The 26,875-nt window shown below is 54.3% G+C and overlaps 10 protein-coding genes across 10 annotated transcripts, besides 2 other annotated features; 5 read left to right on the forward strand and 5 right to left on the reverse strand.

Moving 5' to 3' along the window:
- The first annotated feature begins 131 nt into the window (after positions 1-131).
- Positions 132-152: a sequence feature (Short protein (CcaverHIS019_0302450, BEI90175.1) was converted to a misc_feature.).
- A 2,118-nt stretch (positions 153-2,270) lies between these two features.
- Positions 2,271-2,288: a sequence feature (Short protein (CcaverHIS019_0302450, BEI90175.1) was converted to a misc_feature.).
- A 242-nt stretch (positions 2,289-2,530) lies between these two features.
- RPS12 (uncharacterized protein) lies at positions 2,531-3,096 on the forward strand (the record flags this gene model as incomplete). The annotated part of the gene is made up of 3 exons (XM_060598670.1): positions 2,531-2,647; positions 2,700-2,805; positions 2,876-3,096. 3 exons carry the CDS (start codon positions 2,531-2,533, stop codon positions 3,094-3,096), a joined length of 444 nt encoding a protein of 147 aa, XP_060455441.1.
- A 401-nt stretch (positions 3,097-3,497) lies between these two features.
- Positions 3,498-5,576, reverse strand: GPI10 (uncharacterized protein; the record flags this gene model as incomplete). The annotated part of the gene is made up of 5 exons (XM_060598671.1): positions 3,498-4,551; positions 4,615-4,788; positions 4,827-5,089; positions 5,124-5,228; positions 5,268-5,576. The coding sequence occupies 5 exons, from the start codon at positions 5,574-5,576 to the stop codon at positions 3,498-3,500; spliced, it is 1,905 nt and encodes a 634-aa protein (XP_060455442.1).
- Positions 5,577-11,224: 5,648 nt separating this feature from the next.
- On the reverse strand, positions 11,225-12,149 carry CcaverHIS019_0302480 (uncharacterized protein; the record flags this gene model as incomplete). Its single annotated transcript, XM_060598672.1, has 3 exons — positions 11,225-11,229; positions 11,280-11,304; positions 11,331-12,149. 3 exons carry the CDS (start codon positions 12,147-12,149, stop codon positions 11,225-11,227), a joined length of 849 nt encoding a protein of 282 aa, XP_060455443.1.
- Positions 12,150-13,508: 1,359 nt separating this feature from the next.
- Positions 13,509-14,496, reverse strand: CcaverHIS019_0302490 (uncharacterized protein; the record flags this gene model as incomplete). The annotated part of the gene is made up of 4 exons (XM_060598673.1): positions 13,509-13,814; positions 13,856-13,958; positions 14,002-14,231; positions 14,266-14,496. The coding sequence occupies 4 exons, from the start codon at positions 14,494-14,496 to the stop codon at positions 13,509-13,511; spliced, it is 870 nt and encodes a 289-aa protein (XP_060455444.1).
- A 264-nt stretch (positions 14,497-14,760) lies between these two features.
- HNT1 (uncharacterized protein) lies at positions 14,761-15,605 on the forward strand (the record flags this gene model as incomplete). The annotated part of the gene is made up of 10 exons (XM_060598674.1): positions 14,761-14,777; positions 14,826-14,851; positions 14,909-14,921; positions 14,964-15,049; positions 15,126-15,208; positions 15,248-15,274; positions 15,312-15,335; positions 15,382-15,463; positions 15,510-15,517; positions 15,552-15,605. The coding sequence occupies 10 exons, from the start codon at positions 14,761-14,763 to the stop codon at positions 15,603-15,605; spliced, it is 420 nt and encodes a 139-aa protein (XP_060455445.1).
- A 595-nt stretch (positions 15,606-16,200) lies between these two features.
- DDI1 (uncharacterized protein) lies at positions 16,201-17,665 on the forward strand (the record flags this gene model as incomplete). Its single annotated transcript, XM_060598675.1, has 8 exons — positions 16,201-16,296; positions 16,335-16,459; positions 16,497-16,614; positions 16,653-16,799; positions 16,839-16,913; positions 16,951-17,050; positions 17,086-17,534; positions 17,570-17,665. The coding sequence occupies 8 exons, from the start codon at positions 16,201-16,203 to the stop codon at positions 17,663-17,665; spliced, it is 1,206 nt and encodes a 401-aa protein (XP_060455446.1).
- A 158-nt stretch (positions 17,666-17,823) lies between these two features.
- Positions 17,824-19,351, reverse strand: CcaverHIS019_0302520 (uncharacterized protein; the record flags this gene model as incomplete). The annotated part of the gene is made up of 7 exons (XM_060598676.1): positions 17,824-17,963; positions 18,003-18,293; positions 18,330-18,606; positions 18,646-18,732; positions 18,768-18,865; positions 18,902-18,959; positions 18,995-19,351. The coding sequence occupies 7 exons, from the start codon at positions 19,349-19,351 to the stop codon at positions 17,824-17,826; spliced, it is 1,308 nt and encodes a 435-aa protein (XP_060455447.1).
- A 239-nt stretch (positions 19,352-19,590) lies between these two features.
- CcaverHIS019_0302530 (uncharacterized protein) lies at positions 19,591-20,644 on the forward strand (the record flags this gene model as incomplete). Its single annotated transcript, XM_060598679.1, has 3 exons — positions 19,591-19,700; positions 19,854-20,049; positions 20,204-20,644. 3 exons carry the CDS (start codon positions 19,591-19,593, stop codon positions 20,642-20,644), a joined length of 747 nt encoding a protein of 248 aa, XP_060455448.1.
- A 2,900-nt stretch (positions 20,645-23,544) lies between these two features.
- Positions 23,545-24,536, forward strand: CcaverHIS019_0302540 (uncharacterized protein; the record flags this gene model as incomplete). The annotated part of the gene is made up of 4 exons (XM_060598680.1): positions 23,545-23,588; positions 23,625-23,798; positions 23,838-24,245; positions 24,278-24,536. The coding sequence occupies 4 exons, from the start codon at positions 23,545-23,547 to the stop codon at positions 24,534-24,536; spliced, it is 885 nt and encodes a 294-aa protein (XP_060455449.1).
- A 91-nt stretch (positions 24,537-24,627) lies between these two features.
- On the reverse strand, positions 24,628-25,486 carry RPL25 (uncharacterized protein; the record flags this gene model as incomplete). The annotated part of the gene is made up of 4 exons (XM_060598681.1): positions 24,628-24,642; positions 24,675-24,744; positions 24,782-25,124; positions 25,468-25,486. 4 exons carry the CDS (start codon positions 25,484-25,486, stop codon positions 24,628-24,630), a joined length of 447 nt encoding a protein of 148 aa, XP_060455450.1.
- Positions 25,487-26,875: the final 1,389 nt, after the last annotated feature.

Genomic DNA, 26,875 nt, shown 5'->3' on the forward strand with positions numbered 1-26,875 from the left:
TCACTATTGATTACAGCCCTAGCTTGACATCTTGACAACTCACTTCTCCCCTCAGCTCCAAGATCCGAGAGTGACTCTCTACCCTAACGCACACGCCTACCTCGATAGAACAGATCTCACGTTTCGCAGACATGGACTTTGATGTTGTGCCGGTAAGTATGATCAGCCAGACAAGCCGCCAACGGCCACGATAAGCCGCCAGTTGACCGTCCAGTACGAGGACATTGTCTGGGGTGAGCGCATCGGAGGTGGTAGCTTTGGATCCGTTTTCAAGGGTGAGTCCCCAGCCCAGAGTACCAATGACTGATTGCAGGCCAGTACCTGGGACTGGACATTGCGATCAAGGAGATACATGCCTCTACAGAGTACAACGTGATAGTTACCCCCATTCTCCGACTAACTTTCAGGTCCACAAGTACTTTGAGCGCGAGTGGCGGATCATGAGAGAATGTCGTCACCCAAACATCGTCCTCTTTCTCGGACTCTGTAAGGAGCCGAGTGGCCAACGCCGAGTGTTGTACGCCGTCGGGCGCGGTGGACGCTGACTTTCCCCAGTATTGTTTCAGAATACGTCTCTGGTGGAAACCTCCGAAGCCTCATTCGCTCGACAGTCCCGTTCCCTTGGCGTCTACGACTATCATTTGCCACTGATATAGCACGCGCTGTGGCGTACCTCCACGCCCGACAGGTAAGTCTCTCACCAACTTACAGGCGGCAACTAATCCCAGTGCATTCACCGGGATCTCAAAGGCGAAAACCTCTTGATCGCGAGCAACAATCGCATCAAGGTTGGCGACTTTGGGTTTGCTCGGATCACTTCGCGCAACGAGGAGGAGATGAAAAACTTGACCTATTGCGGAACAGACGTGAGCTGGTCCACGCGGTGGACGAAGCGCTGATACATTTAGGGATACATGAGCCCAGAGATCGTCATGGGAGAGAGCTTTGATCTCCCAACAGACGTGTACTCGCTGGGGATCATCTTCATTGAGATTCTGACTCGCATTGTGGTTGGTTCCAAAGTGTACTCCCGGCAGGCGCCTGTCTTGACTCCTGACCCGGATGCAGTACGCGGCCGCGCGTCCGCCGGCTGTCCCCCGGACTTTGTCGACCTTGCACTCCAGTGCTGCAGTTTTGCACCAGCCGATCGGCCGACTTTGCCAGAAATCCTCCTCCGTTTACGGCAAATCGAGACGAATGTTGGCTGCGAGTCCGAGGTTGATTGCACGTGGTCCACTAAGCCCTTTCGCCGTGAAGGCAAGCGAGCCATGCCCATCTTCGACTATTCGAGTGACGACGAGGCAGAGGCGCTCATCGATGACCAGTTGATGCCGAGGGAGGATTCAGAGGAGAAGACTGTATACCAAGCTCTCACAGAGGTCAACATCGTCATCGACGGAAGTGGCCCAAGCTTGGATTTGATCCCATCATCGGCCCTCGCGGACGCGTCCACGGGCGTGTTTTACAACACGGCCAGTGAGATGATGTGTAGGTGTGAGAATCGGGTTGCAATGAATCTCACCCCCGCAGCGTATGACAATCTCACCTTTGAAGGGGACTCCAATGCTCGACCTAGCTCGTTTGCCATGCCGGGCCCGATACCCTGCACGTATCCCGAAGAAGAGGCCAGTTCAACGAGAACCGTCAAAGGGGTACTTGAAAATGCCCGCAGTGAGGCATCTTCACCGGACTCGCCTCGTGAAGCAAGCTTGAGACTGGACGTGCCAGAAGAGGCGTTGGATATGGCTACATTGCCGACTCCCCGCCCGTCCGTCGACGGACACAGTTCCGCCCATCGGTTCATGCCCCTCCTGAGGGCAGCCGAAGTCCTTAACGCAAAGCGTATCCCTTCCTCATGTGAGACTAATGGCTGGAATGTGCTGACACTTTCAGTCGCTGCCAGCCTTGCGCGCGTTCTTCTGCCCCGGACACTTGCAAGGTTGAGGGAGAGGTGCATGGTATGTTCGAAACGGTTAGATCCTCGATCTGGTTTCCAGTGTGATGACTGTGGTAGTGAGTAGCCGTGAAAACACCAAACTGACGCACGTAGTCTTTGTCCATACCAAGTGCCTCTCTGTTTCCATCCCACGTTGCGCCAGATCCCTCGAAACCGACATTGATATGTGACCGATATCCGACTTGCGCGAATAATCGTGTATTCCTCAATAGTACTGTTGATATTAGCAGAATCTAATGTAGCTTGCGTGGTTAACCTCCAAAGATGCAAGCGTAGGAAGGACCTGACTGTAGCTGACTGCAGCTGATTGCAGCTTGCAGCCGCCCTCTAACATTCCGTACCCCTGCGCCATCGGCTGCCCTGCCTGTTCGCGACAGGTACCAGGTACCAACCACGTGGGGCTTGGATCGGTGCCACGGATCACTAGCTCGTTAACGCCGACGGAGTTTTGGGTTTGGTACTCAGATTTCGGAGTGAGCCAGAGGTTGTCAACGAACGCGTGCGGATTGAGCTTTGTACATCCAACTACTTTCCCCCCTTACTTCACAAATCGGTGGAAGAAGACCATTCAAAATGTCTGACGCCGGATCGGAAATCGCCTCCAACGTTGAGCAGGTCGAGCAGGTCGAGCAGGTCGCCGACAACTCGGGCCCCATGTCGGTCGAGGACGCCCTGCAGGAGGTCATCAAGGTGAGTTGGACAGTGGAACCAGCACGTTTCGGCTCAATGTTGACAAGCGCAGACCGCCCTCATCCACGACGGCCTTGCCCGTGGTCTCCGCGAGTCGGCCAAGGCTCTTGACAAGCGTGAGGCGCACCTCTGCGTCCTCGTCGAGACCGTCACTGAGGGTGAGTTTCCTTTGGAAGTTGTCGAGGGAAATCAGAGCGATCGTGAGGAAACACCCAGCTGACACGCTAGCCGAGTACTCGAAGCTCATCGAGGCCCTCTGCGCTGAGCACAACATCCAGCTCATCAAGGTCTCGGACGCCAAGGTCCTCGGCCAGTGGGCCGGTCTCTCGAAGATCGACCGCGAGGGCAAGCCCCGCAAGGTCGTCGGCTGCTCGTGTGTTGTTGTCACCAACTACGGTGCCGAGACCGCCGGCCTCCAGGTCCTCCTCGACTACTTCAAGACCCGCTAAGCGCTGTTTCAGTTCATGGACTGCATGTGTAGCGACGAGGTAAGTGTTTGCTTCCTTCTTCCCTCTCTCCTGATGAATCTGGGACTCCCTCTTCGCATCTACGCATGTCGACAACTCCCTTGGAATCGAACCTTCCTCGAAAGAGGAAATCCTGTGTCTGATCCGTCTCCTTCGTGTATCGTGTTTTCGAATCTGACACCAGTGTTTTGTCACAAGATTCTGCACGTCGTGAATATAGTAGTCTTTGGTACATCTATGCCAGCGTTGGTTGCGAACCCACAATCATATGTCGCCTCATTAATTTGCCTTATTGACTTGTCATCTGGACTGACCTCTGGGGGCACACCATTTGACGCCGTTTCGACCTTCACCTTCAAGATCATCTTTACATCTCGTCTCGTCTAGGGGAGACATATATCATCTATCCTGGCGACTTGCGACTCCCCATGAATCCAGACCCGTACACCGCCTTGCCGCATCTCCTCATCCTGGGCGAAATCGAAGCCGTTCCAGAGGTTCGCCGCCTCGTGATAGCCTCTACCTACCAATGCTTGCTCCACTGACAGAGACAGGTTCCCAAGGGTGTCCCGTCTCTCCAGCAACTCGCCGAACAGAAGGACGTGCGACGGCAGATGCTCATCGCTGGAGGTAACGCTGGCAGAGACTTCGCTGAGCTTGAGGGGAGGCCGCGGGAAGACATGCTGTATGTAGGTGACAGGCGATTCGTAGAAGAGATCTTGCTGGGTCCAGTGCTTGCTCGTGCTCTGTTTGCCAAGTGGGGGTGCGCAGGTAAGGAACCATCCGGGTATGCTCCCCAGGTGACTTGACCATGGTGTCGAATGGCACGGCATCAGTACTACCACAGATGTGACGGTACCGAAGTTGCCGTTCCGGAGGCCATTCATGACATCGACCTGGGCGGCACCATGGAAACCGTTGAGATAGAGGTAGGGAATGATCGGGGTCAAGAGGATGAGGTAGAACGGTCGCACGGGAAGGCGACAGTACTGTCGGATGGACGTCGAGATGCTGTTGAAGCCCACTTGGGTTGGAGAATAGTGGACTTGAAGTGCCGGGACGGCGAACAGCAGTAGTTGTGGGAGCAGGGGATGTAGAAAGCGCCACTCCGAATGAGGCGAGAACGACAAGGCAGCAATGGTGACCACGATTGTCCGACTCAGTGTGCGCAATGCTGGGGTGATATCCAGACTGTTGAGCGACTGCGGTCGTACAGATTGAGGAAGTAGCGCCGCGAGGAACCCTTGGCCCCACCAAAACCAGACTGGAAGGAGAAGTAGAGGGAGTGATTGCACGACGTGATACAGCAAGCCTGTCCCACCATAGAACGACGCGATATTGAGGACGACGTTCTGATAAAAGAATGTGAGAGTGGGAACAATGAGCCTTCCAACCATTGCCCAGTCTAATGCCGTTGACAACCCCAAGACAGTCAGTCTGTTCCAGTCAGCAGCAGGTCCAGAAAACCTCGGAATTCTCCACTCGGGCTTCTCCACTCACCCCCCAAGCAAGGTCTTGGCAGTGAGAGTCGCTGTCGCCGCTGGCCCTTGGTTGACCCAGCAGAGGACCGTTGTCTCAAGATGCAGGTACGCCCAAAACACCAGCATTGTCGGCCTAATGCAGAGCGACAACGCGGCAAGGGAAGCAGCGAGGAGGACGTTGTCCGAGTAGGTGCTTTCCGGTCAGCAAACTCAGTCCTGATTAAGGCGTACCCAGTATCGCGCCCCTCCACCTTGTCCATCATCCCACATGTAGGACTTTCGTTGCCGTCCTCAGTTGCTGCTTGCGACAGCGGCTTTTCGCCGGGCCCTGAGGTGGACGTAGGTGCCGATGAGGGTGAAAGAGGGACTGTTCCGCTGAAAGACGGAAGCGGGTAATAGTACAGCGCCATTGTTGTGAGGAGAGTTTCTGGAGAGGTCGAGAGAGCACGCGGGAGAAGGTGCGCGTTGAAGAGTGATGTTAGGGATAGGAAAAGCTGGAAGTCAGAAAACCTCCTTGTGCACACCCACTGCTCCGGAGGCATAGCCTCGCCCAAGAATCTTGGCAGCTAAGAGACTCGTGTAGTAGTCGGTAAAGGCGGCAAGAAGGAACCCAACAACCCTAGGAGCGATCACCTGCGGCTTAGCGAGCAGAGACGCGACTGAGAAACCCACGATTGCGTCGCTCGAGTCAAGTCCAAGTACTTGGACAAACTTGTAAACCAATACGAAGACTCCAGGCCAAATCCAACCCCGCAGCCGCCCACCCACCACTGTCTGCGTCCACCAAGTTTGTGGGAGACCTGGCCGGAGTGGGAGGTCTTGCCATTCCCAGGTCAGATGACCGTGACCAAAGACGTAATCATGAGCTGGCTCAAAAGCTTGGTAGAACTCGTCAGGTTGAAAGAACGTGTGGGGAAGAGCCAGGCTGAGCGCGCGGACTGCTAAAGCGACTTGAAGCGCCCGCGGGAGGTGAAAGCTCATGGTCGAGACGATGACGAGACGCGTTTCTGAGCGACCACGGAACTGATAGTTGATGAATATGAATGATGATGACGGAGAAGTGATGTCACCAAGGAGGGCAATCCAGATTCCAGAAGGGTTTACGTAATATCATTGTTTGGCTCCATCCATCCAAACCAATATTCATGGAAACCCAACTTGGATATCTGCTGTTGACTCTTACAGTATGATCATTACATTTCTTGATGCGTGAACACCATGAACAGATAGGTATATAGATATTGATTGAGACGAGCTCCCACGCGCTAAATTGACTACTCCTCCCTCATCTCCAACTCCACTTCCTTCCCCTTCCCTCCATGACCTCCTAGCGCAGCCACCGCATGGCAGCCGACCAAACCTAAGATATTGATAGGCTAATGGTTTACTCTCACAGACTCCTCCTAAACTGCAACATCCTGCAATCCATTTCACCACACCCCTGGCTACTACAACGGCTGTTAGAGTCACACAGTCGGCACGATCAGTTGGTCCGATCCCTCAACCGTCCGTCTCTTCGTCCCGCAATTCTCATTGAACAGAGCTCGCCCTCAGCCCAGTCCGGATACACCCTCACAGCATACATGGGAAACACACTTAGCGACAACGCTGGTATCGGGCATCCACCTCTTCACGCCAACGAAGCACCCATGCCTTGCCTATTCCGACAACAGTCCTCCCTAGTTCACTCGTCTTCTTCGACGTCGCTTGATTGCTTCGGAGTCCCCTTGGTCCCCGACCAGTCGGATTTGCTGAGGCCTCTATAGACCTCCCCATCCTCACCTCCACTATCTCAACATCATCCTCTCGCCCTCGAGCCGGCCCTCACACAACAGACTGCATGCTCCTGTAACTCGGTATGTGTGCTCTCACAGTTCCGCTCTCCACGCTCTCCACGCTCTCCACGCTCTCCACGCTCCTCGACGTCCGCTACTTCCCTGGGGAATCTTGAAGGAGGTGCCCTCCGCTGTTAGTGCCTGAGTAACAGGGTTTCGCAGTGCCCATTGTTCTTCCACAGTCGAAAGTCGGACAGAGTTGAACACCAACTGCCGTGAGGGACACTTTGAACAGTGTCTGTTGCAGCAGACCTAGGACGGAGGAACGGGGGCCGGAAAGATGCCCCCTGCGTTGTGGGGGATAGGGTATGGAAACTCACAACTGTTCCCCCGACCCGCAATGAGCATCGAACCCGAGCATACACACTGACAGTGAGCCTCAGCCAGCCTGAGCCCCGGCTACCTCGACTCCTATCACTGAGGTAAGCGGTGTGACGGCCAGTGGTGTGATGGAGTTCGGTGGTCAAGATGCCTAGCAAAGGCAGTGGTCATGTTCCTCGAGTTTCAACGGTGGCAAGAGTTGAGGCAAGCAAGCGGCACCTGTGAGTTTGCCGAGACACTACAATATACGCCGGGACTGACAGAGACTCCAGCCCCCTAGTGCCGTTTCCCTGCATCAGCGAGAATCCTTGCATCAGCGAGAATCCTCTCTACGCATATCTTCTGTGTCTTGAAGATCCCTGGTCTTTGATTCCTTCAGCCTGGCGCTTATCGTTCGTTAAGCGCACCTCGCCCAGCGCGAGGTCAGCAATCTGTCTGGTACTATAGTTGCTGCGATTTCATTTGACTTGCAGGAATTGACCAGACAATGTCATTCTCTGTCTCCCCACGAACTGTCTTCCAAAAACATGTCTACGCTACCGAAGTGTTGTTGATGATCGTCTTGGGCCACAGATGATGGGTAATGGTGAGTCACAACTCGTCCAGTACTGTCGCCCATGCGACACTATCAGCAAGCTCTATCCCTTCAACCTAACTAATAACAGACTTCACAGTCAGCTGTTTGAGCCGAACCGCAGCCACAACACTCCTTTCTGATCGCCCTAGAACTTTGTGGAGAGACGCAGGAAGTATGACTGTCGATAATCTCCCCAGTACCATCTCTGATACTGCGAGATGGTAAAATCGCACTTCGTGGTTCGTTCATTGCCCTAACCACTCCCTGTATGCGATCCTACTCAGGGACTTCTGTCGAGGTTTCACTATGCCGTTCACATTAGTATTGACTAATGTGGTGTGGTGGAAACCTGTGTGCGATAGAAGATCGAATTCAGTCAACGGCATGGGTGGAAGAAAGGAAAGGTACTGGGCAACACCAAATGGGAGGTCACCTCTGCGACGAGTGTCACACCAAAAGAGGAGACCACAATTTCGGTGACATGCACATCCAGAGCCGATTCAGGAACCGTTAGACGTCCGTCGCCTTGATCTTGATGAATCTCCCATGCGTCCAGGCTACTAGTTTCTCGTTGCGCAAGAAGCTAGGAGAAGTTGGGTGTACCTGGCTTGATGTAGCTTGGATTTCATAAGCACATGGTACAGTGTTGTACATCAAAACCGTGTGAAGTCGGACATATTGCTGACCTTCGGATTCCTCTCCTAATGGCGTTATTGTGGCCATGCATGGCGGGTCGGACTGTCGTGACTTCGGCTCTGTGAGGAAACCGTCGGTGGAAGTCAATATAGCTAGTGTTAGTGGAGTGTGACGGGAGATTGGGAAGCACATGTCCATGGTTGGGGGGGTGGGGGTTGACAACACATAAGGACAGACCAGATAAATCTTAAACATTGTAATATACCAGATGACACTGAATGTCATCGCACCCACCACCCAGGCTACACCCCACCACGAGCAAGAGGTTTGTACCTATGTGGTAGGGGTGGTGTCTGGAACAGAAAATGAGACCCAATGACCATGTTTTTAGGTATGAGTATCAACGGTCATGGTGGACTCCATCATTGTCACAATTTCTGTGCAGGGGATGGTCAACACTGTCTCTGTGAGAAAGATAACAATGTGACGGGCAATAGGAACTACCACGAATGGTACTTGTGTCTCGGATAAAGGGTGGGCTGCCAATATTACGGTATCTGTGTCAGTTTGAGTTTCACAAGTACTTCGGTGGAATAGCAAAGGCTTCAGGATCCTGGGAAACTGGTTACACGAAGAGCAGCGTCTGGGAAATTGGTTGCACGAAGAGGAGCGCTGTGTGAGTTGCAGATGTGCCTCTTCACGGTCAGATCAATGCGGATGGAGCGTTGAGAAACGCCGGACAGAAGCCGTCCGACTTCAAGAGAGCAGTCCTGCAAAAGAAGCGTGAGTATCCTTGGGCGGTGCGGTGGAATACTGTTTGTGTCAATCATTGTGAAGCGTTCATTTCCTCAAAGGCGGCGTCCACAGGCCCATACTTGACATCGAGGCAGGGTATGTCAGACCAGCACAAGGCTTCCATGAATGAATTTCTGCTCCCAACACTTCAAGACGTGTCTGAAACTTCGGGGAATCCATGTTGAGTATTGCAACTATGCATGGCAGTTGACTAAACAGAACATGGTTTTGCACTACAAATTGTGCTCTTGCCGTCGTGAGCCCATCGAGTTGAAAAGCGTCATGTTGAGCTGCTGGGCCATGTGCTGTCTCACGCCATATCCGATATTTCCACCACGCCTGAGATCACAATACTACCGGATGCAGTATTTTGTAGAGAATTATTTTATGTCGTAAATTACCCAAAGTGGAGTTCAGGTATCTACCGCCTTGTTGGGGGAGAGCGATGTTACTTACTGAGACGGCACTTGCGCCACACATATAACATATTTCAGCCCAAACCTCATCCCTAGTCTCAAACAATAGTCATTCAGAGGGCAAGGCTTCCAGAGATTACAGAAGCTTTGTCTTGCAAAGTGGGACCTTGGAACTGCGAAACATCATTACTCTATCTGAACACCGAATCGCTGGACGGCACGTTGACCCAGTTTGGGTTACCACAGTGCAAGGTGACTGAGATCTTTGTACCATACCGGGCCATATTCGCTACAAGTGCCCATCTGCTGTTGAAAATAGACGATGGTAGACTCCCGGTGTCGCGCCAAGTATTCTGACGAAGAACATTATCAGGACGTACTCCCCCACACCCAGCTTTTTGTAAGTGAAGTGATCTGTGGAGGTTCCTAAGAAAGCGGGTAGGATAGGAACAGAGCTATCTTGCTCCTTTAGCCAAGCGGTAACAAAAGTGCTCAGATAATGGTAGTACCTTTAGTTATAGTAGTAAGTATCATCTGTGAGTCGGCAGTTACCGCAGAACTGTCATTCTTACCGGGGTTCTAGTTGTCGATGACTTCCAGCTTATCCCAGCATAGTGGGGACAATGAGCTGTTGGGTTCCATATTTGAATTCCAGACAAGGCTACCAAGACAAGGCTCCGCTTGTAAATGTGACTGGACTGTTGGGCACGAAGAGGGAAACTCTAGTCCAGCCAATGTCTTGAACACAATCAGTCGGATTAGTACGTAGGTAGTAGTCACCTTGGCAAGTGATGGATATGGCTCTAGAGTGGTCATGGTTTGCAGTGTTCCGTTGCTATTCGAACACTGATCATTACTGTGTACAAGTGGGGTCCAGAACCTGCCTGTCACGATGACGAACATTGTTTCCCTTCTCGATAGACTCTGCCTCGTGTTTGTAGATGACAGGCCGATCCATACATGACGGATTAAGCTCGGGATTACCTGTTGACACCATAATAACATGTGAAAATGAAATACGGAATGGAGCCGAAACTGTCAGAATGCAATAGCTCGACTCCTGGGCGGAGAGTGGCCGACTGCCAGTGACCCTCCCAAGTCTGCTGGACTCAGCCAACCATTCTCGCTCTGACTCCGTAGCATCGTACAGCAAAGGATACTTTCGTATATTTACAGTAATGTCAATCAGTTGTGCTCACCAACATGAGTTTAGGTGCTAGAGCTCTTCCAGAAATATTTTTGTCCAGGATATGCAGACTGCACCTCGGAGGCCTGTGAGGTGCACTGACTTGCGATTCGTTTCTCTGAAAGTTGAAAATATGGAGTATGAATGTTCTTCCCCAAACATCACGACATCGCTCGGCAATAGTTGCAGATGCATCTATTTCACTAGACAATTGTGGCAGAAGTTCATGCATCAGCTTATGAGCCAATCTAGCTGTAACTCCGCCTTCCGTTCAACGAGATGCAACTTCCAAGTTGTTAAACTCGGTTGGGTGCACCGGTCGGAAACTGGTCTACATCGACATCGCATGCCCTAAGATGGCTTTCGTACCTCTCAGCACGGGTCAACGGATGGTAAGTATATGACCCGTGCTGATGAGGAACGAACTTAGTTTTTTCACCCGTTGCCACCAACCAGATTCAGCACTGACAGTGCATATAGGGCATGTTCTGATCTGCATCTGTCGTTATCTCCGATGACGATGAAATACTGAGTCTGGGCCAGAGCAGATTCGACGTCGGAATGCGGAGTGGGCCAGTAAGTAAGCATTAGGGAGTGGGGCAGCTGGAGACGACATACCATCCCATCAGAACCGATTGCTAATGTGCCTGCCCGGCCAATAGCTACCCATATATCAGTGTCTTACAGATAATAGCATTAGGGAACAGCGCGAATCGGCACTTAAAGAGGTGCAGAGAAGCAATCCAAGGTATTGAGATAGTGAGGAGCAAGCCGAGAAGGTCTGTGTGATAGAGGCTCCAAATGAGCTGACAGGTACTCGAGGCGACCGGTGATTGGAACGTGACATGGATGGGGCAGGAGGATTATACTGGTGTGAGTCTGGGTTCTGGAGAGGCAGCATCTGGATGCCCGACTCACAACGGTAGATGTCTCCTACTGCTTGCTGAGTCTGTCCCACACTGCGTCCACCATCTGGTGGTCCAGGCCCAGGCCCATCTCAGTGCAGAGCCACTGTTGCACATCGTCCCTACTGGCAACATCTGCCTCGGCCGTTCCTTGCCTGTCAACCTTCTTGAAGTGCGCCCCGAAGCAGGTCACGCGATAGTTGCCGTCCCACGTTGCGCAAAGAAGGTTCGAGGAGAACAAGCCCCCGGGGTAGGTGCAGACGAACCAATTCATAGCGACAATGTCGGCGTCGACGACAGGCCGGGGGGTGAAACCGTAGAGGGGCGTCCAGGCATCGCCGAAGGCAGACTCGAGTACGAGGATGACGTCGCCGCCCATCTTGTTAGGCCCGACGTCCTCGCGTGCTTCAGCCGCGGGACGAACGCGGTAAGCACCATACGACCCTTCCTGAACACCCGAGCCAGAGTTCAGGCGCACGGGGATGGTCGGCGTCGCACGCCCGAAGCCGGCGTCGAAAAGGTACTCTGCGGAGTCAATGTGGACGACGGTAGCGCAATGCGTTTGTGCCAATGCTGAATCGGTGGTGGGTCCAAAGTACACGCGAGCGAGGATCGCTTCGGTCTTGAAGCCGAGAGCCGCCAGGGCTGCTCGCGACAATATCGCGTGCTCCATGCAGTAACCGCCGCGGCGTGCTTCGAGTAGTTTGGAGAACACGTCCTCCTCATCCACGCTGACAGGAGTCCCGGTGAAGCTAGTGACGTTCTCCCAAGGGATGGCCCGCAAGTGGGCTGTGAGGATAGTGGATAGCGCTGCGAAATCGAGTCGCTCAGGCTTCGCGATGTTGAGACGAGCAAGATAGCGCTCTGCGAGAGGAGGGGACATCGTTGCGAATACACCTGGGCGAACACACCTGGGCGGAGACAGGATGCGAGGTTGACGAAGGCGAGTGTTCAGAGGGATGGACACAGGGATGTGGACGAGTTGTCTGTTGGCCATAATCAGACTGACTTGGCCTTGCTGACTAAAGGAGCCATTTTGCTTCCGTGCCATCGTCATCAGTCGTCACCTCCGTTATCTTATCGTTCTCTCACCATCTCCACTTTCACCATCTCCACTTTCAGAACCATGTTCACGCTCCACCAGCTTGCCAAACCCAATCGGGGGCAGAAAGATGGGGGTCAACCCCGGCTTTACAGCGAACAGGATCTCAAGACATTTCCCGTCCTGCAAAAACGGAATTTGTGGTGTATCCAGCGTCATTGGGCCACGTCCCCTCACTACGACCTGCGCCTCAAACTCCGCAACGGTCTACATAGCTGGGCCATCCCCAAGGGTCTTGTCGGTATGCTACCTCCTGTAACAGGCTTAAAGTCAGGGGAGATGCGTTTAGCTGTACAAACGGCCATACATCCCCTCAGTTACGCAACTTACGAAGGGGGTGATTCTGGGATGGCAGGGCGAGGAACACGTGGGTAGAGTTCTTTAGGTACGAGCTCATTCAAGTCCTCTGGGATGTGGGCTTCTACACGATTGAAGAAGCCGGGTGTGATCCCGACAGTCAAAAGGGCGAATCTGATCCGTGCGACGGAGCATGATGCAAGACGCTGACCTGACAGAGATGGCGCATTCGAGGAGGAAAAGCTCGATTTGGCATTGGACATGATCTCATCTGACAAGAAGCGCAGCTTTGTGGTCACCCTTCGAGGAGGGAGAAAGGTTCGTGAGGATGAAGTATCAATGTTGATGACAGCTGGATGGGGCCTGTGAGCTTAGGAGTCGAGGCTTGAGACTGAATGAACGCAGCCTTCATGCTCACGTATCCGCCTGGCCATGACCAATACAAAAGTACCGGGGAGCCCAAGAAGGAATGGCTTCTACGCCTGGCCCCGGGCGTTGATGGACCTACCTGGGATCCGGGCGGGGAGGAAGGACCAAAGTATTGTCGCAGTGTGAAATGTGAGTGTCTTCCAGTTGGAAGGCCGCTGACGACGCAGCTGGACGCACAATGGCAGAGATTTGCAGAGGAGAAAGGAGATGAGGAGAAAGGATGCAGGAGGGACATGACAACAGTAGCGTGTGCATTATGTTCCGTTCAGCGGTGCCAGCGGTTGCCAGGTTGCTAGCGAGGCAGTCTCTGTAGGCAGCTACAGGGAGCACGGTCCAAAGACCCCAGGGGGGGGAGCAAAAAGGTTTCTTTCCATCACGACCGTGTCGCTCCACCCCCGCCCAGTTCTAACGATGCTAGGTGGATTTGACGGCGATGCCTCGCAGGCGGACGTACATGATTTCCCATCCGCTGGGACAGGCTTCAGCACAAGGCGAGTCTGCCAGAATGCCAGCTCCCGGAGCTGAGTCGCACCAGAACGCGTCCGGCCGAGTCATTTCGCTAACCTCGTCCATCATCTTGTCCGCTTCGGTCTGGTTGAAAGCCATCATGAACGAGTTGCGTGCAAAGGTCTTGAGCCAACCGACCATGTCTGTCGACAGAGCGGTTGGGCGAGGTACGAGGTCAACCTGGACTGGTTGCAGGCCGTGCTTGATGAGGAGCTTTGACTCGTCAGCTTGACCACTGCCACTGCCTTATTTACCTTTGAGTACTGCTCGGCCGTGGGGAAGTACCATGGGTCTGATTCGATAGGGTTGCCTCCATGGCGACGAACAACTTCGTGGAGAGCACCACGAACGCCAGTTCTGTGCCGTCAGCCAATGTATGGCTTCAATTTGGCCTCCTCACACGTTTCCAAAGCCGCCAAACTCAAAGACCGCGCGGCCACCTGGCTTGAGAAGCCACTTCATCGTTTCCACGACACCTCCTGGATCGCGCTTGCACCAATGGAACGTGGCAGAGGAGAAGACGGCGTCAAACTTGCCCTCGAGAGACGGATCAAGTGTAGTGTGGTCCTGGATGTCGCCTTTGAAGTACGCAACGTCAAGCTTGCCAGAATTGATTGCTGCGTGTTTAAGCTGGTGTGAGGCCACATGTCACAATATACCTTACCATGTCCTCGCTCGAGTCGATTCCTACGACCCTGCCCGATACGCCCACAGCGAGCTTGATCTTCTCCGTGAGCTGGCCCGTGCCGGCCCCGAGGTCCACGATCGCCTCGCCTGGCTGGGGGTTCAGCATGTTGAGAATCGGAGACGCATGCTTGTCTGAGAAGACAAAGTCCCCATGCTTGAGGTAGTTCTCGGTAGTATGATTTGTGAGAGAGGCTGTGTAGTCTGGCATGGTCTGTTGGAGGGATCTGCGAGTTGAGATGAACTGGATCTCAAAACGTCTCTACCAATTGATTGACCTTGGTTGACACGTTCTGGCGGTTGGGTGCGCACAGGATGTTCTCTCTCACGGTCATGTCCGCAAGGCGTGAGAGGAGGGGGTTAGGTGGGCACCCAACTGGGAGTTAGTTTGGTTGGAGGTCATTTACGTCATTAGTATTCACGGATTCTAGCTCCCAACATCACACACCACCATACCACCACGCCACTTAGTAGAATGTCTTCTCTTGCTTCGTGAGATTGACCATGTTTCGGCCGCCTCGTCCGTTCTGACACATTCAGGTGCATCTTCTGCAAGATCATTAAGGGTGTGTGACGGCCCAAAGGCCAAGTCCGTGTGTTATTCTGACGCCTCTCTCCTGCAGGCGAAATCCCTTGGTGAGTTGCTAGCCGTTCTCCAACTTCGTTGACGCGACCAAGCTTCAAGCTCATTGAGACCGAGACCGTGCTCGCGTTCATGGACATTGGCCCGATCGCGAAGGGACACTGCCTCGTGATCCCCAAGTGTGAGCTCAACTAAAGCATCCGACTTTCGCAAGGGAGGCCATCGCACCCGCGTCTGGTGTCGTGCTAACTGTCTAGATCACGCTGCCAAGCTGGCTGACCTGCCGGAAGACCAGATGGGAGACATCCTACCTGCGCTCACCAAGATCGCTAAGGCTTCGGTGAGAACTTCCTTTGTTGCAAGAGCTGACAATGTCTAGGGTTATGAGGATTACAACATTCTCCAAGTGAGAAGGAGGAGAGACGAACGCTGACATGATTCAGAACAACGGCCGCCCTGCTCACCAGGTTTGTTCCGACCACCCATGTTCAAGAGTAGGCCTAACCCAATCAGGAGGTCGACCACGTCCACTTCCACTACATCCCCAAGCCTGCCGGCGCCGGCGACAAGGCAGGTCTCGTTGTTGGTTGGCCAAGTAAGAGCTTCTCCTCAATCATCCAAGAGGTTGCTGACACCATCAGTCCAAGGGGTATGGCGGCAACCGAAGCTGGCACTGACCTCAGCTTTCAAAGGAGGATATCCAGAAGGCTTACGACGAGCTCAAAGGCAAGCTCTAAACATCGTCATGAACCCGCCAAGACAACGCAGCAATAGGTACAAGTGTACACTGTCCTGTTCAGGAAGGATGCATTGCATGGTGGTAATCTCTGGGGGCCAGCGACGCCTGATCAGCCGGCGAAGGCTAGAGTTTTGGGCTTGGTCGGTGGACTCGTCGACAACCCGCGTCAAGCCTCTGATCTATCTTCACCATTTAGCTTCACAACAGCCTGGGTTGCGATCATCGTGAATGATTGCTTGTACCGTTGTCTAATTACGCCCGGCCCACAAGAGAGAGCAAGGCGTACTCAAGACCCGGTTCCGAAGGCTTGTTCGAAGCACCTTTTCCCAGCAACGTCACGAAAACGCGAGGGTGAGAGACAGCCAAGGCGATGGAGGAGAGCCAAGGCGTCGTCGTCTGATGCAATGTTGCAACGACAAAGAAGATGCATTCAAGTTGGGGGCGAGGGGAGGGTGTGCGGAAGGCTCTACGGCGTTCTCTCGTGTGGCACAGGAGCGGAGGCAATTAAGCCCGGTGGAGGTCGATCAACCATTGTTCAGCAGGTGCCAGTTCATTCCCACTTGCTCACTCAATCATTCCATCCATTCAACAACATGCGGCTCACCGTCATCGCCCCAGAGAACGTTTATGAACACGAGGTTGACCCATCCATGGAGGTCCGCGACGTCAAGGCGCTTGTGGAAGCCGAGGTTAGATTACTGTACTGAGACCCTGCTGACGTTGAAAGACGGGCACGCCTGTTGAGAACCAGACGCTCTCCACCGACTCGGGAGTCGCGCTTACCTCTCTGGAGAAGTCTCTGTCCAGTTACGGCCTTACGGGGAATAGTGCTACGCTCTTTCTTACTTTCAGGTAACCTCCCGTTCGATCGACATGTTGCTAACTTGAGCGACCACCGCCCCTTCCCGTCGGCAACATCTGGATCGTCGTCGACCAGTGATGACGACTTTGAGAGGATGCGTCTCCAGGCCCTAGGCGATCCGAGGCTGATGAACCAGCTGCGTCAGGTGAGTGCCAAGGCGAATGATGTTGGTTGACGGTCAAGGCGAATCCCGAGTTTGCCGCTGCGATCCAGTCAGGGGGCGCGAGGTTCCGTGACATGGTTCGCCACCAAGCGGAAGATGTGCGGCGTACTAAGGAAGAGAAGGAACGGCAGACCGAGCTGCTCAACGCCGACCCGTACGACATCGAGGTAAGGCCCACCTCGGACCTATTGTGCTGACAGGTCAAGGCTCAGAAGAAGATCGAGGAGGCTATCCGGATGGAGCGGGTTCTGGAGAACATGTCGCATGCCATGGAGTACTCTGTGAGTTGATTTGATCACGACATTATTCATGCGACAGCCTGAGTCGTTCGGGCGCGTTACTATGCTGTATATCAACGTGGAGGTCAACGGACACCCTGTTAAGGCGTTTGTCGATTCTGGAGCGCAGTCGACTATTAGTATGTACCCCAGGAGGCTCATCGCTGATCATTAGTCTCACCAGAGTGTGCGGAGGCGTGTGGTATCATGCGCCTCATTGACAGGCGATTTGAAGGCATAGCGCAAGGGGTTGGCACGGCCAAGATTCTCGGTCGTGTGCACTCGGCGCAGATGAGGCTCGGCAACCTCTTCCTTCCTGTAGCGTTCTCTGTTCTGGAGGGCCAGTCCGTGGACCTTTTGTTCGGCCTCGACATGCTGAAGCGCCACCAGGCGTGTATCGACCTCGCGGCCAACTGTCTGCGTATCGGGAACACCAGCATCCCTTTCCTGTCCGAGCACGAGCTCCCCGAGCAGGCTCGGATGCGTCCTGTTCTCGCACCTGAAGCACCGGGACCATCGACTTTGCAGCCCCAGCCATCGGCCGGACCTTCAGTCACTACTCCAGCGCTTGCTGGCTCGTCGCGCGCGGCCGGGACCACCCAGTCATCGGCGGACATTCAAACTGTGAGTGGCCACTACTATGACCGACCTGACGCCAGCTCGTCAGTCTCGGTGCCACTCCTGACCAGGCCGCTCAGCTGCTGGAGGCTTCTGGAGGCGACGTCGATGTGGCCGCGTCCATGCTGTTTGGTTAGAGAGTACATGGCGCATGTTCACAACCCATCACCATTTGTAGATGAGCAACAAACAGTCGTCCTACGTAACTATGTTGGTCAATTGGACCTCGTTGTTTGGCTCATCGTATATCGTAGCATAATATATCGACCTCTCCCGTTCGTTGCATATGCAGTCTTTACAACTCGTCCCACCTGTCGTCCTCCGCACACTGGTCGGCAGCCTCCTCATAGACGAGGCAGAAGGCATTCTTGTCACAGACAGCCGCAGAGTTCCCATCGGGTGCCCAGTGAACGCTGATTGCGTTGAATGATTCAGCTGAACCGTCAGCATTCAAGTTATGAAGATAGCACTCACCTTCTGGTATTTCAACACCTTCGACGCCTAGACCGTCGTATAGATACAAGAACTTCGTGCGCGTTACAACAGCAATGCGGTTGGATGTTGGGCAGTACTGGACACTCTTGATAGGGGCGTTGAAAGAAACTGTTACAGTTGGCTCGATGTCAGGCGCCGATGACGCTGGATCAAGAAGGAATGCGTAAACATGCAGTACGGTCTCCTGTCCAAAGAAGAGGACGGTCCCGTCGGGGCTGAACCCCAGCCAGTTGATAGGTGACGCGGAGTGCGTAGTCGTGGTTCGCTCAACTGGTTGTCAGAGAGAGTCTCAATGGTACGCTGTACACTGCACGATGCCTGCTTGTCCGTGAGACCATGGCGGTAGGGTTGGCTCGGATATTGAGACAGCCTGGTAACCTCGCAGGCTCGCAATCGACTTCCAGTTCTCGCTCTCAACGACATGAACCAAGCCTCCAGAGTCGCCAAGAGCAAAGTGTCGTCCGTTGGGCGACCACGCCGTGCGTTTGATGGACTGAGCCATGTCGTGGGCCGACGCAGAGGAGAGGTCCCGCACAAAGGAGCCGACGTGGACACCGACGGGCGAATAGAAATGTACGGTGTACTCGGTCTCAGTACAAAGTCAGTGGGGGGTCAGACTTACAGAGAGAGTCCAGTCGAGTAGGGCCAACCACTTGCCGCATGGGCTCCAACTGATTCCGGTGATGTCAGAAGCAAGGACTTGAAAGTGCTGCGGTCAGCGGCAGCCCAACACCGTTTCAGCACCCGTATCAAAGATTCCTTGTCGTACACCCCGACGTATTGCTTTCCTTGGTGTCGTTCTGGCGCAGCCAGGTAGCTTCGGTCCGGTGACCAAGCATGACCTGCGGTCAGCGCCCTCTCCACCCGAAAAGGCTAACCCTGCACGTTCTGGATCAACCGATTGCGCTCCGAAGTCAGGTTATACAGTACCAAACCCTTCAAGTCAGCGCGTGAGAGGTCGCTTTACGTACGCCTTCTGTCTGAGTTAGGAGGTCTTCCTCGGCCCATTCCGCCTGTAGAACACCGCCAACCCGGGCGACAACTTGGTCTTGGGCCAGGTCGAACACCCACACAAGTCCTCTGGAATCAGAGAACGCCAGGAGGCAAGTGCCGCTGGGGGACCAATCGAGGTTATCGATAACCACGTCCTGCGTGCCGGAGGTGCTTGGCCCGTCAGGAAGGACACACTTCCATGTCCGGATGCAGTTGAGAGAGGATGTAGAGCGGACTTGGACCTTGTCTTTCAACGCAGTAGCGATGAAGGTGGATCCAGGCGAGTAGGCGAGGCAGTTTGCTCCGTATACCTTTGAGAACTGGTAGTTATCCATGTCAAACCAGGTGGGGATAATGGAAAGTCAATAATGCGCTTTGTTTACATGACGACATCAACGGTCGTGGTATGGATCAACTTTCCCACAGTTGAGTCCTGGTCCGCGTTTGCCACAACGGAAGTAATCCCTACCGCCGCTCGCACCCTCGTCGTGGCGCGTTGGGTTTGCTGAACTGGTTCGTCACGCCTCACTCCCTCCTCTTCCATCCATTCCCATCGCATGTTCTAACTGGCATCATGGCGGCCAACGTCGCAGGCAATGGCTTGCAGCACTCGGGCGTGGCTGGGCAGTCGTCCGAGCACCAGACTTGGGAGGACAAGCTCGAAGCCGCGTCCGTCTCGAAAGAGTGAGTTTGCCACTGCTCATCCCTTCTTCTTAGGATGATACCATATCTGCAAGTGGGAATCTCTCCTAAACATTTTTGAGGACACCCTTTGTATTTGCAACTCTGATCCCCCTTCTCTTCTCTCACGCCACCCGAGCCTGAGCTGACGCGCAGCGATCTCAATGCACTTGTGTTCGACTACCTCGTTGTGGAGGGCTTCTCTGATGCCGCGGTCGAGTTTGCTCGCGAGACGGGGATCTCGTCGACGATCGACCAGGATATGATCCAGGAAAGGATGGAGATTCGACAAGCAGTAGAGGACGGTTGCGTTGAGGAAGCCGTTCGTCGCGTCAACGAGTTGGATCCTGAGGTGAGTTTTTTTTGTTGCGCACCTGCCCCAAGGATATGAACATTCATGCACCACGCTGAGCCGGCTTCAAGCAAGGCCATGTTGAAAAACCTGAACTATCACAGACCTGATATGAGGGGCTCTCTTTTTACTTGGGCTACTAACTGACTTGCAGATCCTTGACACCAACCCACCTCTGTTATTTCACCTCTTCCTTCTTCGACTCATCGAACTGATCCGCGCAGACCGCGTCGAGGAAGCGCTTCAGTTTGCCACACTCGAGCTCGCTCCTCGCGGTGCACAGAACCCGGAGTTCCTTGCCGATCTCGAGCGCACAATGGCTCTTCTAGCCTTCCCCGACCTCGCCAAGGACGACGCGTCGTCAGACTCGTCATTCGAGGCAATCACTCAGCTCATGAAGCGTACTCAGCGTGTCAAGGTTGCCAAGGAGCTCAACGCTGCGATTCTCGAGAGCCAAGGGCAGGGCATGGAGACGAAGATGGCTGGGCTCCTTCGTCTTATGAAGTGGGGTGAGGACCGCCTTGAGAAGAATAATCTCCGTGTGCAAGACGATCGCGGCCGGCAATGGGCAGACGTTGTACTCCGAGAGGTGTAGCCTGAGTCGAGACTTGTACATACGTTGTAGTTGTTAAGGACTGGCGTTGTGTATTATGTGATATGTGTGGAAGAGCTGGTCAAGTCGGCGGTGGCGTGGCGCGGAGGTCGTACCATCTCCAACTCACACATTTCATCCCAGTAGTCGATGTGTAGCAACTGCTCTTGTTGCTTCGTGACCTCACGCCGCGACCCACGTAAAATGCTCCTGTCGCCAATACCCGGCCCGCGCACAGTGTATTTCCGGTGCACGTGCATTGCCATTGGCGCTGATTGTTGGATCGTGTTGCCGGAGGAGTTTGCCGGACGAGGGTCAAAGAGTTAGGAGCAACCATTGCGTGGACTTGACCGTTCAATGGCCTAGGCGCTACTACACAATACAAGAGTGAACCAAATCGAGATTCAGGAAGCAGCCAAAAAAATAAGGAAGCCGAATGCGCGACAGACCCAGACAGCAGCGTACACGGGCGCTGTTGCTCTGGCTGAGTGAGTAGTTGAAATTAGCTTCCTTATGAACTTGAGCAACAACAATGAACAACCCACTCCGAAGGGCACGAGGGCGCAGGCTTGCATCCCAGATTTCGCCTAATCGCTGTCCGGTGAGGTTGGCCCTTAAGCTGAGTTGACGTGGAACCGAGGAATTCAGCAGGATGATGCGATGTACACGACCGGGCGACATCCACGGAGACCTGACAGCCCAATCTTCATCTGGTCTTCCGTTCCGATCCACCCACGAGTGGCTGGACTGCGTCGGATCGAAGCACCCATTGGTGAAGCCGTACGCAGCGCGCTGTAAAAGCCGGAGAGCACACAAAGGGGAGAGCATGATAAGGTCTTAAAAGACGAGCTGGGGTGTGATGTGGATGCCTTCGAACATCCGCCTTGCGCACGCCATGTCCTCTTCGAGCAGCGTCATTGATGAGACAAAGACAAGGAGGTTGACATTCCTCGTGGCCGGCGATGCCAACCCACTTTGCGCATGCCCTGTCTACCTGGACTGCTTCCTGGCTTGATAGACCGAGAAGCCGAAGTTGATCCTCCACACTCTCAGTCATTCCAATGTCGCAGTCATCGTCGCTGAGGTCTGCGCAGGCGTCTTCGATTCCGTAGGCCGCATCTTCCTAGAAGCCGTCTTCCGATTAGTCGATGACCGCGAAAGATTCACTCTCCGTGCCTACCTTGACGGAGACACTTCTAGGTCCTAGGCGCCATGCGGGTGCGCTTGGTGCGGTGATGAGACGGAACAACTGATCAGGTAAGTTGTTTCAGATCATTGTTCCCCCACAGTTCGTCGGATTGGATCCCGTTTGCGCCGGCTCCCCAGCGCGGCAGCTCCTACAGTGACCTGGCGTGCTTGTAGCTTCGTCATAACTTCGTCTGGTGAGAATCATCGGACCGTCACGTAACCCAGGCGTTGCGCGGCAGGAAACGCTGGGAGCTCCAATCGTCGCTTGGCTGGTGGCTTGAATGACTTGGAGGAGGGATGTGGGAGACGAAAAGGTTGACTCACTGATCGGTCATCCACGGCATACAACAGCCTCTTCCTCCTCCACGACTCGTCGATGTCGAACTGGTACAACCTTCTCAAAGCCAAAACAGCTTCCTGCTTTCCGATTTGGGGAGATCGAAAGGGTGTGTTGCGGTATGGCGTGACGGAATGGAATCCGCGTGCTGGTGTAGATTACCTGGAGCAGTCTGCGGGCCAAGGTGTCACTCTCACGAGGTGGTCAAAACTGGAGCCACTAGCTGACCTCCGAGATCGTGCGCATCGCAATCCCAAAGGCAGTCACAAAGTCACCGACTTGTCCTTCTTTACAATTGCTGCTGACCATAGCGATGTCCAAATGGGAGGAACTTCCGGCACCAGAACTACCCCTAGAATCGCCAAACTCTGGGAATGACATGGTCCACGAGTCGACGCTGGGTCTTCCGCCACAACCTGAAGAACCATCGCAGAAGAACTATATGCCTGGTGCCAGCCGCGTTTGCTCCAGAATCGCCGGACACTTGACAGCAGGCTACCAGCCAGCACCACCATTAGCCCTTTGGATGCTGGTGGTTGGCGGGTTAACGCATCGGGCTTTGGACGATGGAGCGTTGGTGCAGTGTCTGACGTAGTCTGACTGCGGGCGATGTTGCGTAAGGTGCCGCTCTGACGTAAATTGGACCGACCTCGATCGGGCGTTCTGGGTGGTGTGAGGAGGACAAGTTCAGAGAGAGTGGCTGGGAGCTTGCTCTTTAGCTAGTCAGCAGGATGGCAGGGCAGTGGGCACATCTCTTTGTGGGACTCCTGGCCGCTCCTCGCGGTGGTGCTCGGGCTGGCGTGAATGTGCAGTGACTGAAGTGAAGCCGAGCAGAGGGATCATTTCTTGCCCCCGAGGTTAGGAGGTGGTAAGAGGGGCTAGGGGGATGTAGTTGATTGGCGCGAGTTGTAGCACATAAGCCTCAAATTCCCAAGGTCAGTCGCCTAAAGCGCGGCAGCACGGAGTTGACGTGCACACTTTCCGCACACTGGTCGGCTGGTTGGCTTGTTCGTCATGGTTAGAAGAGTAAGGATTAGTTGTAAATACAGGACGGGTATGGACGAGGACGCGGGGTCGCTGGGCGCTGCGCATCGTGGTATCTTTCATGGCCCTCGTTGCACTCACTTCAGCTTGATTTGTAGGACAACAGTTCGACAAGATTTGCATGGAGTGACGAGGACGGGTTAGTGTTGCCTTCGTTGAGTGGCCAATAATTGTTTGAGTGAGTGGAGGATTGAGGATTTGCTTCTGTCAGCCAGGCAAGGAAAGGATCAAAGGAAGGAAGGAAGCAAGGGTCAAAGGAAGCAAATGGAGGGCGAATTCCGGTCCCGATATAAACGGCGCTACATGGCGCTTTACTGCTCTGTTCTCCTCCGTCATGTGCATCGTCTTCTACACACAATCTCAGCCTGGGTACAAGTTGTGAGCATATTACAGAAGGGTCTCACTGACATTCAGAATCCTCGCCGCGAACCGTGACGAGTTCCTCGATCGGCCCGCGTCTGAAGCGGAATGGCACAACTTTGATGATACCTCGCACCACAACAGTTGGGTTCTGTGTGGCCGCGACCTCGGGAGTCCGGACAAGGGAACGTGGTTAGGCATCACGTCGGACCTGCGCGTCGGCATTCTGTGCGTACTAGTTCTTGTGGTCGCTGGCTGACAAAGCAGCACCAACATCAGATACCCGATCTGCGAACCTCCTCCCAATGCACCCTCGCGTGGCCACCTGCTCAAGGAGTTCCTCGCCGCGCCGCCAGACCAAGCGCCATCTGTCACCGACTTCCTCGCGAAGATTGATCCGTCGCGCTACGTCGGCTTCAACCTCCTCTTGTTCAACCTCAGGCGGCAGGATGGCACATGGAACACGCCAGAGGCTGGCTATCTCAGTAACCGGTCTAGTCCGCCGATCCTGCACCCGGACGACTGCGGATGCAGGGGTATGTCCAACTCGCCGTTGACGCAGCCGTACCCAAAGGTCCAGAGCGGAGAGGAGCGTATGGCCGAATCACTGACCGAGTGGGCACACAAGGATGAGGGCGAGGACCAGCTCGTGGAGCGCATGATGGACCTCCTTTCGTAAGTTCTCACAACATACGAGCTGACAGCAGTCCTGCGCCCCCGGTTCACAGCGCCGTCGACATGACGTACGCGACTCAGATCGCACCTCTCCGTATCGGCGCCATGGGTCTGGGTCCCGCAAGTGGCGCTGGGGACGATAGTGCGCGTTGGTACGCCACCCGAGTCGCGACCGTCATTCTCGTTCGAGACGATGGCAAGATCACGTTTGTGGAGCGCGACCGCACCAAGCTGAAGGATGGAGAAGTGGTACACGCCAACACCGAGCGCAGGGAGGTGTTCTCCGTGTAACCGATTGAAGTGGGCCGGTTTTGCTAGCCACGCTGCCCCGGTTTAGCTAGCTGTCATGTAACAATGCATCCCCCTACGACCCAAAGGTGAACTAGATGAGGCCAATCTGCTGTCAGCATTAGTCACATCCACGCGTACCTTGTTGGCGACCTCAAGAGCGTCGTAGTCGGCAGTCAGGCGGACGTACGCCTTCTTCTTGCCGTCAGGGCTGAGAGTTAGCAGGTGCACGACTCAAAAAATCTCACCGGATGAGGGTGTTGATCTTCGCAGCCTCGACGTCGTACAGCTTCTTCACCGCGTCCTTGATGTTGCGCTTGTTGGCGCGGAGGTCGGTGATGAAGACAAGGGTGTTGTGGTCCTCAATCTTCTTCATCGCCGACTCGGTCGAAAGGGGGTGCTGGATGGTGCGGAACTGGTCCATGCGGGGAAGGTGGGGGATCGACTTGCGCGGGTACTTGGGGGCACGCGCAAGACGAAGGGTGTTCGGGCGGTGGAACGACGCCGACGTGCGAATCTTCTTGGCCGCGTGGGACTGGGTGCCCTTGAGGGCGGCCTTCTTAGCGGCCTTGGCCTTGGCCTCGGGGGTAGCTGCAAGTCAGCGAAACGCACGTCGATGCAGAAAGGCAACGCTATCGCCCTCTTGAAATCCGATTTGGACCAACTCCCGAGTCGAGACCAACTTGAGCGCGCGCTTCCATCTCCGCCACCCAACAATCTTCAACGCGGCCCCTCATGCTCGCTCCCGTCTCGCTGGACTCGCGCAGCAACGCACGCTCGCCGCAAACGTGCTCGTCGACGGACAACACGCCGACGCCGCTCCTGCGCGCGCATTCTGCGGTGCTGCTGGCAATCCCCAAACAACCTCTCCTCCACACGCAGCCAGCGCGTCGATGGCCTCGATCTCGGTCTCGGTCTCGTTCGCGATGCTCACCCTTGGTAGCGGGGGCCATTTTTGACAGTCTGGGATATGTTAGTGGTGATACAGGTGACCAACGGCGTGCGCACTCACCAGACTTGAGGGTTGAGTGAGACGGAGCCCGTGACCACACTTGGACCAACCACGGCCAATGTTGAAAATAACGGAGTCTTGAATAAGGAAAATTCTTAACACCGACACGATAAATCTTCTGGGGACCCCACCACCATTTCAAGGATTCATTTGTGCGGAGTTTGTCAACTCTCCGCTAGGCCATTCGTTTCAGGCTACAAGAAGTTCTGGAACCAGCCATATTCAGCAATACTCCTAACGAAACAAATAGGCCAAAGTCCTGATCCCTTGCAGGCTTTTAGCAGCTTGGCAATTGGCAATCAGCAGTTCCAGCAGGCAGCTAGCAGCTAGCTAGCTAACCAGATTATGGCTAATGTTATGTTATCGTGACGCGTTGATGCACAAGCAGAATGTACATGATCAGACCAATCCATCGAATCACCGATCCCCGATCCCCCGCATATCCGCATGCATTCTCCAGCTCCCCACTTTTACATGAGACCGTGCAACAATCAAGCACCGATCGCACGCCTCACATGTCGTCCGTGCAGCGCTTGGGCATAGACTTATTTTTACAACATGGTGACTCGGAAGTCATGGTGTGGTGCCAGTGTCGTGCATTTCACCGGACATGCTGGTGGTTGAGTCTTTGATGCGGCTGAACAGCCGAGCAGCCGACAAGCCGACAAGCCGACCAAAAGACGTAATCTGCGTTCACCTGCTGGCGTTTTAGGTCTGCGGCTCTGCAGCCAGATCTAGCCAGAGGCCAAAGCCGAGCCCTAAACCGTGATACAGATGTTGTGCAGATCACTCTGTTCAAACACGCACGATTCACTCTCTACAGTAGAGGCCTCCACCTGGCCCACCAGGCCAAATAGGCCACTTGGGGCAACCACCTTTTTGCTCCCGTTTTGCCCCTTGACACACAGAACATAAGAGCTTTAGAGCTGTGTGGCTACTATGACCAAGGGTCCAAACAGAGGCCAACAAGGGTCAAAGGGTCAAAGGGTCAAAGGGTCAAAGGGTTGTCAGTGGGGTTCCGCCACCCACCCGACCAACTTGCTGTACTACTACAGAACAGTACTCTGTTTGAATCCTTGCCCTAGCTTTGTAGCTTGTTAGCTTCCAAGTCACTGTTCACTGTTCATGTTGACTTTAATCAATCTTCATCCAACAAACTCTTTACATCCCATCATCTAGATCGGAACGCGCGTCAAACCGTGCATTCCACGACCTCTATCATCAACACTTTTCCCTCATCCTCATCCTTCTCCACAACTCACTTCTGACGTGTTTTTCCTCCTTTGTCCCCCACCCTCAACCATATCCTCTGTTTTCCATCGCACCCATC

The sequence above is a fragment of the Cutaneotrichosporon cavernicola genome (assembly GCF_030864355.1).
Source record: "Cutaneotrichosporon cavernicola HIS019 DNA, chromosome: 3".
Classification (NCBI taxonomy): domain Eukaryota; kingdom Fungi; phylum Basidiomycota; class Tremellomycetes; order Trichosporonales; family Trichosporonaceae; genus Cutaneotrichosporon; species Cutaneotrichosporon cavernicola.